Below are 11,802 nucleotides of genomic sequence, written 5' to 3'. Positions count from 1 at the left end.
AACTACAAATCCCTTGAAAACACATCTCAGTGATATTTCTGGAGGTCCAGTGTTCTAGGATATGTCACTATGTTCCCTTAGAACAAGTTGCTTCACCTTATGCCCTGCATTCATACAAAGAGGAATAATACTATATGTTATAGTTTCTAAGATGCATATTTTTTCACATTAAAAAATAATTTATTGACATGAAATCTACCTAACGTAAAATTAAGATGAACAATTCAGTGGCATTTAGTCCAGTCGCAAGGTTGTTGTCATACCCTGTCCCCCATTTTAACATCTCTGAAATGGTAATGCATCTTATAATTAATGGTAATCATGGCTTAATTGATGGTGGGTTTTTTTTCTCTTTCTTTTCTTTTTCTTTTTTTTTTTGAGACAGGGTCTCACTCAGTCACCCAGGCTGGAGTGCAGTGACATGAACATGGCTCACTGCAGCCTTGACATCCTGGGCTCAAGAGATCTCCCTGCCTCAGCCTCCCATGTAGCTGGGGCCACAGGTGCACACCACTGAGCCTGGCTAATTTTTTTATTTTTATTTTTTTGTAGATATGGGGTCTCACTGTGTTGCCCAGCTGGTCTCAAACTCTTGGCCTTAAGTGATCCTCCTGCCTCAGCCTTCTAGGGTGTTGGGATTATAGGCATGAGCCACCATGCCTGGCCTGATGGTGTTTTTAAAAACGTTCTTTCATAGTGGAACATAAATGAAGATGCGCCTTACAGTTGATGGCATCTTTTTTTTTTTTTTTTTTTTTTTGAGACTGAGTCTCGCTCTACCGCCCAGGCTAGAGTGCAGTGGCGCGATCTCGGCTCACTGCAAGCTCCACCTCCCAGGTTCACGCCATTCTCCTGCCTCAGCCTCCCAAGTAGCTGGGACTACAGGCGCCCGCCACTTCGCCCGGCTAATTTTTTTGTATTTTTAGTAGAGATGGGGTTTCACTGTGTTAGCCAGGATGGTCTCAATCTCCTGACCTCGTGAACCGCCCACCTCAGCCTCCCAAAGTGCTGGGATTACAGGCGTGAGCCACCGCGCCCGGCCAATGGCATCTTAGATGAGTTGAAATACGGTACTTGGTGCCTTTCTCGGAATTTAGGGGCAACATACATCATCTTTAAGTGTCGTGCACTCATCCATTTACTCAGTAACCTGAAAGGCTGTCAGCATTCAGAGGAAATCTGAGTAAGGGAAATTCTTGAATTGGTCTAGGCTGCAAGGTAAGTCAATATGCCCCCTGGCCTGCATGACCCACCAGATCCAATCATGCTTAGATCACCATGCTGATAGAGTCTATTGCAAGCCCAGGAGGAACACTGCAGAAGCCTCTGAGATTTGTGAAGAAAGCCATGCCCTCTGGAAAATAACTGATCTTCCTTTGAGAAAGAGCTTCGACTGGCTCCTGGGCCCTGACAGACACTGAATGCTTGTCCATGGGACAACCAGGCTGCCTTGCAAACTGAACTGACCTCACAGCCTACAAACAATTTTTTTTTTTTGAGACAGAGTCTCACTCTGTTGCCCAGGCTAGAGTGCAATGGCACAATCTCGGCTCACTGCAACCTCTGCCTCCTGATTTCAAGCGATTCTCCTGCCTCAGCCTCCTGAGTAGCTGGGATTACAGGTGCTCACCACTACGCCCAGATGTTTTTTGTTGTTGTTGTGTTTTTTTGTATTTTTAGTAGAGACAGGGTTTCACCATGTTGGTCAGGCTGGTCTCGAACTTCTGACCTTGTGATCTGCCCGCCTCAGCCTCCCAAAGTGCTGGGATTACAGGCGTGAGCTACCATGCCCAGATTGCCTGAAAACTATTTTGATCCACTAGGAAATCTGTAAACAGCACTCCATCATCAAGTAGAAAGGATACAAATGAGACCCAGCCCAAGCATTTCCTCCTTTGCCATCCATTCCTCAACCAACACTGTGGGCTCAAGAGGCAGAGATTGTGCAAATTGTTTTTGTTTGTTTGTTTCTTTTTAAAGCAAAACTCAAATATCTGTACTTTAAATGTAACATATAAGTTGAAAGAAAATGGAAGAAGACAACATACCATGCAAACAATAAGCTTACAAAGGCTAGAGTAGTTATTGATAAAGTACACTTCAAGACAAAGCCAGAGATAAAGATGAATATTTCATAAAGAGGTCAGTTCACCATGAAGATAATAACAATTATAAATATACATGTGCCCAATAACAGAGTTTCAAAATATACGGAGCAACAATAGAATTAAAGATATAGACAAGCCGGGCATGGTGGCTCCTGCCTGTAATCCCAGCACTTTGGGAGGCTGAAGTGGGCAGATCATTTGAGCCCAGGAGTTCCAGACCAGCCTGGGCAACACAGTGAACCCAATATCTAAAGTTGTGTGTGGTGGTGCATGCCTGCAGTCCCAGCTACCTGAGAGGCTGAGGTGGGAGGATCACCTGAGCCCAGGGAGTTGGAGAATGCAATGAGCCAAGATCACGCCACTGCACTCCAACCTGGGCGACACAGACCCTGTCTCAGGAAAAAAAGAGAGAAGGAAGGAAGAAAAGAAGGAGGGAGGGAGGGAGGGAGGAAGGAAGGAAGGAAAGAAGGGAGGGACAATTCCACGATCATAGTTGGAGACTTTAACTCCCCTCAGCAAATGACAGAAAAATAGCCAAACAAAACAAAACAAAACAAAAAAAACTGCCCTCTAGTCTCCTAAACTCTGGCCTGGTCCACCTTCCACAGCACACAGTCTGCCTGTCTTTCCTCCTTCCTTTCCTCCTTCCCTTCATTCCTTCCTTTTATTATAGAAGAGGTACACATTCATTATAGAAAGTATAGAAAATATAAATTGCCAGATAAAAATAACTGACGGAATCATTTTGGTTTAGTCCTTTCCAGAATTTTTTCTATGCATATGCACATTTATAAAAAGAGAGAGACCACTAACTTTCCCTGACCAGACTATGGAAAGCAGTTCTCCATCCCATCGCTCTATTTCATTTCCTTCCTAGCTCTTGTTGCCATCAAAACTTACATTATCAATTTTATTGTCTATTTGCTTAGGGTTTCTCCGTCTCCACTAAATATAAGCTCCACCAGTAGCTATTTGTATCTCGTTCACCCACTGCATGCCCAGAGTCTAGAACAGTGCCTGGCACATACATTCATTTATGTACTGCAATCCTTGTCTTCACAGAAATGAGTCTATTAGAGATATATATTAAACAAATAATTACACAATTAATTAACTACAACTAGGGTCAAGTGTTTCAGGCAGCCAATTGCTCTGTCCCCTTCTGGCTCCAAGGACCATTTCCTTACCCTGTGGACAATTTCTGCTGTAAGACTGTGGCCTTCTCTGGAAACTGGAGCTCAGTGGATCCATCCAGGAATCAAGCCCAGGTACAGGTATGTACCTCCAGGCCTGGTTCTCCAAAGTTTTGGGGCCTAGTCAGGCTTGTGGCTACAGTTGTTGCATCCCCTTGTCTTCTCCAGGCCAGAACAGGCTACAACACTTAGAGCTAACTTGTGCAAACTGTCTGCTCCTCTAGTCCCTGCTGGGGTCTTTGGCAGGTCTTGACTTGGGGTCTGGCCTTCTTAATGCCTTAACAAGCCCCACCCTATCCCCCAGGCTATGTGTCCTTCAAATTAAGAGGCTGGTTTGCAGACTGCTGAAGCTGGGAGTTGCTTTCCTTGTCCCTTCTGCCCTTCCTCAGGACCTCCTGTCTGTCTCTCTCTTTCCAGGAAGATCCCCAGGTTTATTCCCTTGAAGGATACTTCTAAGCTGCTTACTGCTTGAGGCTGTGTTTTGGGCTTCTTTGTAACCCAAAGAGTGCAGCTAGCTCCTGTACTAGGGAAGTTCCACGAAGCTGGCCTCCAGGAAAGCCCCACGAGACCACAACCCACAGATATCTCCATCAGAGGAGGTTCAAATGAGGGCCCACACCTTACTCCATTTTGGCAGCCGCCCTAGGAAGCTCTGCCTTTATTTCTTCACCCTTAAGCTTATCACAGTTTGAAGTTCACCTCCTTCATCTCTTCACCTCAAAGCTTAGCACAGTGCGGAGTACATAGTAGCACTAAATGAAGGGGGTCAATTCAAATCATTAACTCATTTAATAAAAAAATAGTAAATGTCCCAGGCACTGTGCTAATGTTTTACACGAATTCTTGGTATTTCATTCACACAGGTGCCAATACAATTTCCATTTTGCAAATGAAGAAAAAGGCCCAGAGAAATTAAGTTACTTCCCAAGGTCACAAAGTTCTGGTATCTCTTTTCATTGCCTGAGATGCAACGGAGCATCGTAGACGGAAAATGCCAGAAAGCAGGCAGTGCACCAATGAGAACGGGCTCGCGGGAGAACCAAACGGTGGCAAGCTCAGCACGGCCAGTAGCTTTCACCCTCGGTTGCCAGTCGGCTCCGTTTCCTACAACACCGACCGGAAGCGTTTCTGTCGACCGCGTTTCGAATGAGCACCGCCGGAAGTTTCTGCCGCGGCTTTGCGGGGACGGGGGAGTGGTAGTGGGGGCTGCAGCCGCTGGACACGGGTGCGGAGGTTCGAGGGCCCAGGTGGCTGAAGGGGCCGTTAGGAACATCCAAGCGGTGGGACACAGGCAGAACCCTTACCTGACCTGGACCACCCTCGTCCTCTTGGCCCCCCTCTTCACCTCGCCTCCGCTTGGCTCTGGATTGGCCCCGCCCCCTGACCTGAGCCTGGTCCTCCCTCAGGCAGTGACCCTTGACCTCCGGTGGCTCCCCCCTCTCTCAGGCGCGATGGCTACGGGCGCGGATGTACGGGACATTCTAGAACTCGGGGGTCCAGAAGGGGATGCAGCCTCTGGGACCATCAGCAAGAAGGACATTATCAACCCAGACAAGGTAACAGGGGCACCGGAAAGCATTGGCTAGGGGAGAGTAGGGGAGTGAAGATGGGGAGGAGTGACAACAGAAGAGAGATGGGGCAAGGGATGAGTGCTACACTTACAGTGAGTTGGGTGATAAAAGGGGTGACATAACGGGACACAGAATGTATGTCATCCTTGATGGGAGGGAGGAGGTGGGACATCGTGGGAGACGGTGGGACCAAGAGGGTATGACACCTCTGAGAGACGAGAGGACCAGGCAAGTGTGATTTTTGCTGCAAGATATTGGTGGGGAGAAATCAAGACATTGTAACAGTCTGAGAGTTGGTGGAATGGGCAGGGGACTGCTCTATTTTGGGGTAGGGTGGTGTCCCTGGGAGTGGGGTTTCTGTGCCTTTACAGTGTGTCAGTTTGCCTGTCATTGACCCTGTAGGTGCTGGTTTTTTCAGGGATTGAGCTGGACTAAAGAATTGTCAGGAAAGGGAGTCTAGGCTGTGGTTCCTTTCTGTGGTTTCCTTCCTCAGAAAAAATCCAAGAAGTCCTCTGAGACATTGACTTTCAAAAGGCCCGAGGGCATGCACCGGGAAGTCTATGCCTTGCTCTACTCTGACAAGAAGCAAGTATTGGGATCCCAAGTCCCCCAGGTTTTGGCCCCTGATTCACCTGCCATGGCCCTAACTCCTAGTTTTCTCTTCCAATTCTCTCCTTCCCAGTGAGGGCTCCTGCTTGCTTAGCAGGATGCAGGAGGACCAGAAATCTCTTGCTCCAGGTCATGACTTTCTTGCTATAGGGCAGGGTGGATCAGCTCCCTGGGACAAAAATCTCTTTAACACACCTTCTGATTCTAACCTGCCATCTCCCTAAACCTCACTGCCAGGGATGCACCCCCACTGCTACCCAGTGACACTGGTCAGGGATACCGTACAGTGAAGGCCAAGTTGGGCTCCAAGAAGGTGCGGCCTTGGAAGTGGATGCCATTCACCAACCCAGCCCGCAAGGACGGAGCAATGTTCTTCCACTGGCGACGTGCAGCGGAGGAGGGCAAGGACTATCCCTTTGCTAGGTTCAATAAGGTGAGCTACCTTCATTTGGACACAGGCCAAGATTGCCCTCCCACTTTGAGCCATTTGTGCAAGCTCTCCAGTCTCCTAGGGTTGGCTCCGGGGGCATGCTCATGCCCAACTGTGATTACCCACCCAGTCCTCATGGCAAATGCATGCAGAGTAGGACTCCATGGGTCTTTTCTGCCCAAGGGATCCTGTTCTTTCCCGGACCTGCTCTGGTTTTTCAAGGCTTTTCTTGGTCTTTCAAATGTTGCTGTTCCTCAGAGCTATAGCCTAGGTACTCTACTCTTCTTGCTCTATACTTCCTTAGTATGAACCCTGTGGCTTCAGTTACCCTCTCTACACGTCACCAATCCAGAGCAGTGGTTCCTTCGCATCCAGTCATTTACTATCTCTTTCTGAATGCCCCACAGGTACCTTACATCAGGTAGGTACCCTGAACAGAACTCATCATGTTCCCTCTGTCAGTCCCAAATCTGTAAGTTCCCCATCTTAGTGAATGGCACCATCTTCCACCCAGCTGCCCAAACCAGAAACTTGGGGGATCGTCCTTGACTTAGTCTTCTCCCTTAGTGCTCACAATATTTAAATCAACAGCAGGACAAAGAAGGTAGGAAAAACAAACATGTAAGGAAATGGATTGAAGTCTTTCAAATAAGAGCCATCAATAACATGAACCAGGATTTGAATGGGTATGAAGTGAGATAAAGAGTGAAGTTGTGGGTGTGTGGCGGGGGTCCTCCCGTAGGATGGTCAGGGAGGGCCTCTCAGAATGCGCACAGTATTTGAGCTAGATGCCAGTGACACATCTATTTATTGAGTCCTGTTGATTCTTTTTCCATAATAAATCACATCTCTGACTATATTCTTCATCCCCTATGCCAGCCCCCTAGTCCAAGCTGAGTTATCTCTGGTCTAGATTACTGTAGCTCAGCAGAGCAGGACCTTCCCAGACTCACCCAGCCAGTGAGAGGCAGAGCTAGATTGGGCTAGGTTTCCTAGTCCATTACTTAAGTCATTGTACAGTGTGGCCTCACAGCTGCTGCAGCCCGGAATAGCCTAGACTTAGAGCCTGAAAGCCTCATTTACCTCTTCTCTAACCAATCTTTGTCCCCAGGCTGGAGTGTCACTTGTTATATGCTATGTATCAAACTTCCCACATGACATCAAAATTATTTTTTCAGCTGCAGTATGAGCTCTGAGAGGCTAAGACCCCTGCCTGTCATATGCAGCACTGTGTCTCCAGCATAGGTATTGCAGGCCCATGGTAAATATTTGTTGAATGAATGAAAAAATGTCTTCCTCACTTGACTAAGAGCTACTTGAGAGGACTGGCTGCACGGTTCCTGAGGGTTTTTTTTTTTCCTTCTTCTTCTTTGAGACAGGGTCTCTTTTAGTCGGCCAGGCTGGAGTACAGTGGTATGATCTCAGCTCATTGCATCCTCCACCTCCAGGGCTCAAGCGATCCTCCCACCTCAGCCTCCCGAGTAGCTGGGACCACTGGCATGTACCAAAATGCCTGGCTAATTTTTGTGTTTTTTTTAGAGACCGGGTTTCACGGTGTTTCCCAGGCTGGTCTCAAACTCTTGGGCTCAAGCGATCTGCCCACCTCAGCCTCCCAAAGTGTGGGGATTACAGGCGTGAGCCACCGTAGCTGGTCCTGAGTTGTTGGTTTGTTTTTTAGTTAAATTGAATTAAAATGCATAGGAGAAATACGTAACCAAACCTGGCAAACCAGAGAGACTTCCCAGAGGAGATGATGCCTGAGAGCTCGAAAGGTTGAGAAAGTTATCTAGGTAGAAGGAATGTGGAAGTGGAAGGCATTTCAGGCAAGAGCAAAGGTCAAGGGGGAAGTCTGCTATGTTCTAGAAACTGCTAGTCATTTGGCTGCAATTTGGGGTTCATGAGGGACAGTGGCTGCGGGAGGAGGCCAGGTCATTTATTTGCGTGTTCATTAATTGATTTGGTAGACACTGATACGTACAGTGTGCTGAGTCCTAAAGGTGGGAGATGAACTGGACACCCTTGCTCTTGAGGCGTTTGTGAATTATCTAGAAGATGCTTTATCTTAGATGGAGAGCCTCTGAGGATTTTAATAAGGGATAGTTGGGGGTAATGATAAGATATATATTCTGAAACACTAGGACAGTGTGTCTCAAATCATCTGTGGTGAAGGACATTTTTCTATTTTTACTTCTAATCCATCAGACACTGATAAAGATAATAAAATTATAAAGACAAAATACAAGGCCATGTTTCCTCATATTAGATTCAACAGCATACAATTACTGTAAAATTGTTATGTAAGTTTTTTAGTGTCTACTTTCAGTTTCCATTCTCATCATAGACCAGGGGTAAGTGTAAACAGCACTTGGTTTGCAGACTATCCTTTAAGTAGCACTGTTCAAAGAGATCACCTTAGCTGCAGATGGAGAATTGATTGGAGGAGGATTGAATGAGGGCAGAGATCAGCAGGGAGGCTATTTCTCTGATCCAGCCAAGTGACAGCGGGTAGGCTGGACTGGGAAGTGGCAACAGAGACAGAAATTTTGGAGGTAAAAGCCACAGATTTGGTCAAGGGGAGTTGGGAGTCAAGGGGAAAGATAGGAATTAAGATGCCTCCCAGGTTTCTGGCTTGAGCAGCTGGGTTGGGTGATGGTGATATTGACTGAAATCTGGACTGGAGAAGATAATGTTTGAGGGAGGGCCAAGAGTTCAGTACTGAGGTAAGTTTGAGGTACATGGGGGACCTCCAGTAGGAGATGTCCAAAAGGCGACCAGTTTTGGAGCTGGTTGTGGTCTTTAACTGAGAAGAGAGACTTTCCTGATCTAGTCTAGCATTGACTCCTTCCTTGGGTCTCTGACAGACCCAGCTGGTGGTAGTGCTGTTTGTCTCTGGGGGAGGTCTGTAGGATTGGGGGTATGGGAGAAGGGAGGAAGGGGCATTGGCAGGGCTGCCTATGTTGGGAGTAGGATTCAGGCCCAGCTTCTGTAGAGATGCCTGACCTTGGCAAACTCTGGGGGAGCAGCAAGTCCCACTGTCCCCACTGGGTGGCAGTAGTGCTTCAGACAAGAGTTATATGGACTAGGGGCTGCTGGGCCTTTCTCCGGGTAATTAGCCATCTGTCCTACTCCAGAGTTGACCTCTGGACTCCACAGAAGCACTTACATGTGCGCCCCTCACCTTAACCATGGGGGCAGGAGTGTGTGTCCCATAACTGAGGCTCTGGAACTGGAGACAGTGCAGTTGCTCCTGGAATGAATCAGGGGGAGGCTACAGTCCCAAACCCTGCTAGGACCTCTAGTCAAGCAGACAGGTTTTTCCCTCGCTGCAGGGACACAGGCCCAGAGGCTGGCAACAAACAGGAGGAGCTGTGGTCACTGGGGGCTGGAACCTGCTAGACATGACATGATGTGGGCATGCCCCTACTGTGTCCTTCTGTGCCAGTAGACTGTGCAGGTGCCTGTGTACTCAGAGCAGGAGTACCAGCTTTATCTCCACGATGATGCTTGGACTAAGGCGGAAACTGACCACCTCTTTGACCTCAGCCGCCGCTTTGACCTGCGTTTTGTTGTTATCCATGACCGGTATGACCACCAGCAGTTCAAGGTGAGCCACTGTGCATTTGCATGTGTGCCCAGCTTCTCTAGCAGGCCCTTTTATGCCATCTCTTCCACATGCCCCTGAATGTTCATTCCTCTACCCTGTCTTGCTTCTCAGAAGCGTTCTGTGGAAGACCTGAAGGAGCGGTACTACCACATCTGTGCTAAGCTTGCTAACGTGCGGGCTGTGCCAGGCACAGACCTTAAGATACCAGTATTTGATGCTGGGCACGAACGACGGCGGAAGGAACAGCTTGAGCGTCTCTACAACCGGACCCCAGAGCAGGTTAGCCCAAGGCCACATACCTGTCCTCCATGCCCCAAACCCCTTGCCCATTGCCTCCATCCTCCGTACCCCTCAACTCCCACTCCAGGTCCCCCTGCCTCCCACTGATACCCTATTAACTGCCCCAGGCCCATTCCTACCTCTCATGGGCCATCCCCCCTGCTTTTCATAGCCCTTCACCTCCCTCATGATCCCTTACTTCTCAGATTCCCTCACAGACACCCCAGCACCCCATCACCTCCGTGTCTACCGTCACTCCTAGAAGTGCCCTCACACACTTTGCATCCCTCACTTTCCCAGGTGGCAGAGGAGGAGTACCTGCTACAGGAGCTGCGCAAGATCGAGGCCCGGAAGAAGGAGCGGGAGAAACGCAGCCAGGACCTGCAGAAGCTCATCACAGCGGCAGACACCACTGCAGAGCAGCGGCGCACGGAACGCAAGGCCCCCAAGAAGAAGCTACCCCAGAAAAAGGAGGCTGAGAAGCCGGTGCGGAGGCTCAGCCAGCCCACCTCAGGGTGGAAGGGTCACCTGGCACAAGGCCCCACCCCGAGTGGAGGGTTCTGAGAGCACCCAGAGCTGATGGGGTGCTGGGACTAACCCTGGGCTCTCTCCCTGTGACACCTTGATCTCCATAATGCCTTCTCCCCCAGGCTGTTCCTGAGACTGCAGGCATCAAGTTTCCAGACTTCAAGTCTGCCGGTGTCACGCTGCGGAGCCAACGGGTACGTGAGTCACCTCCTTTAGCATGTTTGGGCCCTGGGTTCTGCTCTGGGCTCCATGTGGCCCAAACGCTGAAGGCAGGTGGGGATGGAGCGGTGGGAGAGATTGCTGCAGACAGAGGTGGCCTTGCCAGGATCTCAGTGATGTGGCCAGGCTAAGGTCACAGCTTTCACTATATTCAGCTTCCTGGCTATTTCCTTTTCTGGCCCATAGTTAACCTCCATGTGTTACCGTCTCTTCCACACCTCTTTCCCACTGCCTTTTGTCCCCTTCATCCTAAGCCTCTTGTGGCTGGGAGAGGCTTAGCTTGCTAGCTTTCATTGCAGATGAAGCTGCCCAGCTCTGTGGGACAGAAGAAGATCAAGGCCCTGGAACAGATGCTGCTGGAGCTTGGTGTGGGTGAGTGTGGGGACTGGGCCCCACAGGGTGTACCCACCCAAGGCTGTGGATAAAGACTGGGCAAGGGGAGGGGAGTTCACGTGGCTGGCCCTCTACCACACCTGGGCTCTGCCCCTGTGCTGCCCGCCACCTGCCTGCAGAGCTGAGCCCGACACCTACGGAGGAGCTGGTGCACATGTTCAATGAGCTGCGAAGTGACCTGGTGCTGCTGTACGAGCTCAAGCAGGCCTGTGCCAACTGCGAGTATGAGCTGCAGATGCTGCGGCACCGTCACGAGGCACTGGCCCGGGCAGGTGTGCTGGGGGGCCCTGCCACACCAGCATCAGGCCCAGGCCCGGCCTCTGCTGAGCCAGCAGTGACTGAACCAGGACTTGGCCCTGACCCCAAGGACACCATCATTGATGTGGTGGGCGCACCCCTGACACCCAATTCGGTAAGAGCCTGGACAGGCTGGGAGGCATGCCTTGGCCCTGCGAGTGAGCGCATGCACATGGGTGTAGGGGCTCCTCTCCCTCTAGTACCTGCAGCAGGGATGATCATCACTTCTGTGTGGGTCTGAGACTGAGGGGTAGGAGTGGGTTGACCAGTGGGTGTCCTTGTCCCTGAGCACGTGAAACACATGCACTAAGCCTGACTCAGGCCTTGGGGGTCACTGACCTCAATGCCTTCTGTGTGTCCTCAGAGAAAGCGACGGGAGTCGGCCTCCAGCTCATCTTCTGTGAAGAAAGCCAAGAAGCCGTGAGAGATCCCACGGGGTGTGGGCGACGCTGTTATGTAAATAGAGCTGCTGAGTTGGACCAGGCTGCTTCCTTTTCCTTTCCTTCACTTCTGATGCCCCTAGTGGGAAGGGTGGGCCAGGAGGGGATTGTCACAGCCACTCCACAGGGTG

At 49.9% G+C, this 11,802-nt stretch overlaps 1 protein-coding gene across 6 annotated transcripts; it reads left to right on the top strand.

The window, feature by feature from the left end:
- Positions 1-4,452: 4,452 nt before the first annotated feature.
- On the top strand, positions 4,453-11,710 carry DMAP1 (DNA methyltransferase 1 associated protein 1). Of its 6 annotated transcripts, none has more exons than XM_007979019.3 (11): positions 4,453-4,548; positions 4,708-4,857; positions 5,366-5,457; positions 5,719-5,914; positions 9,357-9,515; positions 9,627-9,794; positions 10,095-10,280; positions 10,445-10,516; positions 10,841-10,913; positions 11,054-11,346; positions 11,596-11,710. In XM_007979019.3, exons 2-11 carry the CDS (start codon positions 4,753-4,755, stop codon positions 11,653-11,655), a joined length of 1,404 nt encoding a protein of 467 aa, XP_007977210.2. In that variant the 5' UTR covers positions 4,453-4,548; positions 4,708-4,752; the 3' UTR covers positions 11,656-11,710. The 6 variants fall into 6 exon arrangements, with proteins under 6 accessions (XP_007977210.2, XP_007977209.2, XP_037854404.1 ...); XM_007979018.3 differs by having other exon boundaries at positions 4,462-4,581; XM_037998476.2 differs by having other exon boundaries at positions 4,468-4,581; positions 4,748-4,857.
- Positions 11,711-11,802: the final 92 nt, after the last annotated feature.

Source organism: Chlorocebus sabaeus, chromosome 20 (genome assembly GCF_047675955.1).
Source record: "Chlorocebus sabaeus isolate Y175 chromosome 20, mChlSab1.0.hap1, whole genome shotgun sequence".
Classification (NCBI taxonomy): Eukaryota; Metazoa; Chordata; class Mammalia; order Primates; family Cercopithecidae; genus Chlorocebus; species Chlorocebus sabaeus.
This window is presented reverse-complemented; position numbering and strand designations above follow the sequence as displayed.

Bases quoted from the DNA above. Each gene is read 5' to 3' on its own strand.
- DMAP1 (XM_007979019.3), top strand. From the start codon at position 4,753: ATGGCTACGGGCGCGGATGTACGGGACATTCTAGAACTCGGGGGTCCA. The intron at 9,516-9,626 runs GTGAGCCACTGT...CTTGCTTCTCAG, and splicing joins ATGACCACCAGCAGTTCAAG to AAGCGTTCTGTGGAAGACCT. The intron at 11,347-11,595 runs GTAAGAGCCTGG...GTGTGTCCTCAG, and splicing joins CACCCCTGACACCCAATTCG to AGAAAGCGACGGGAGTCGGC.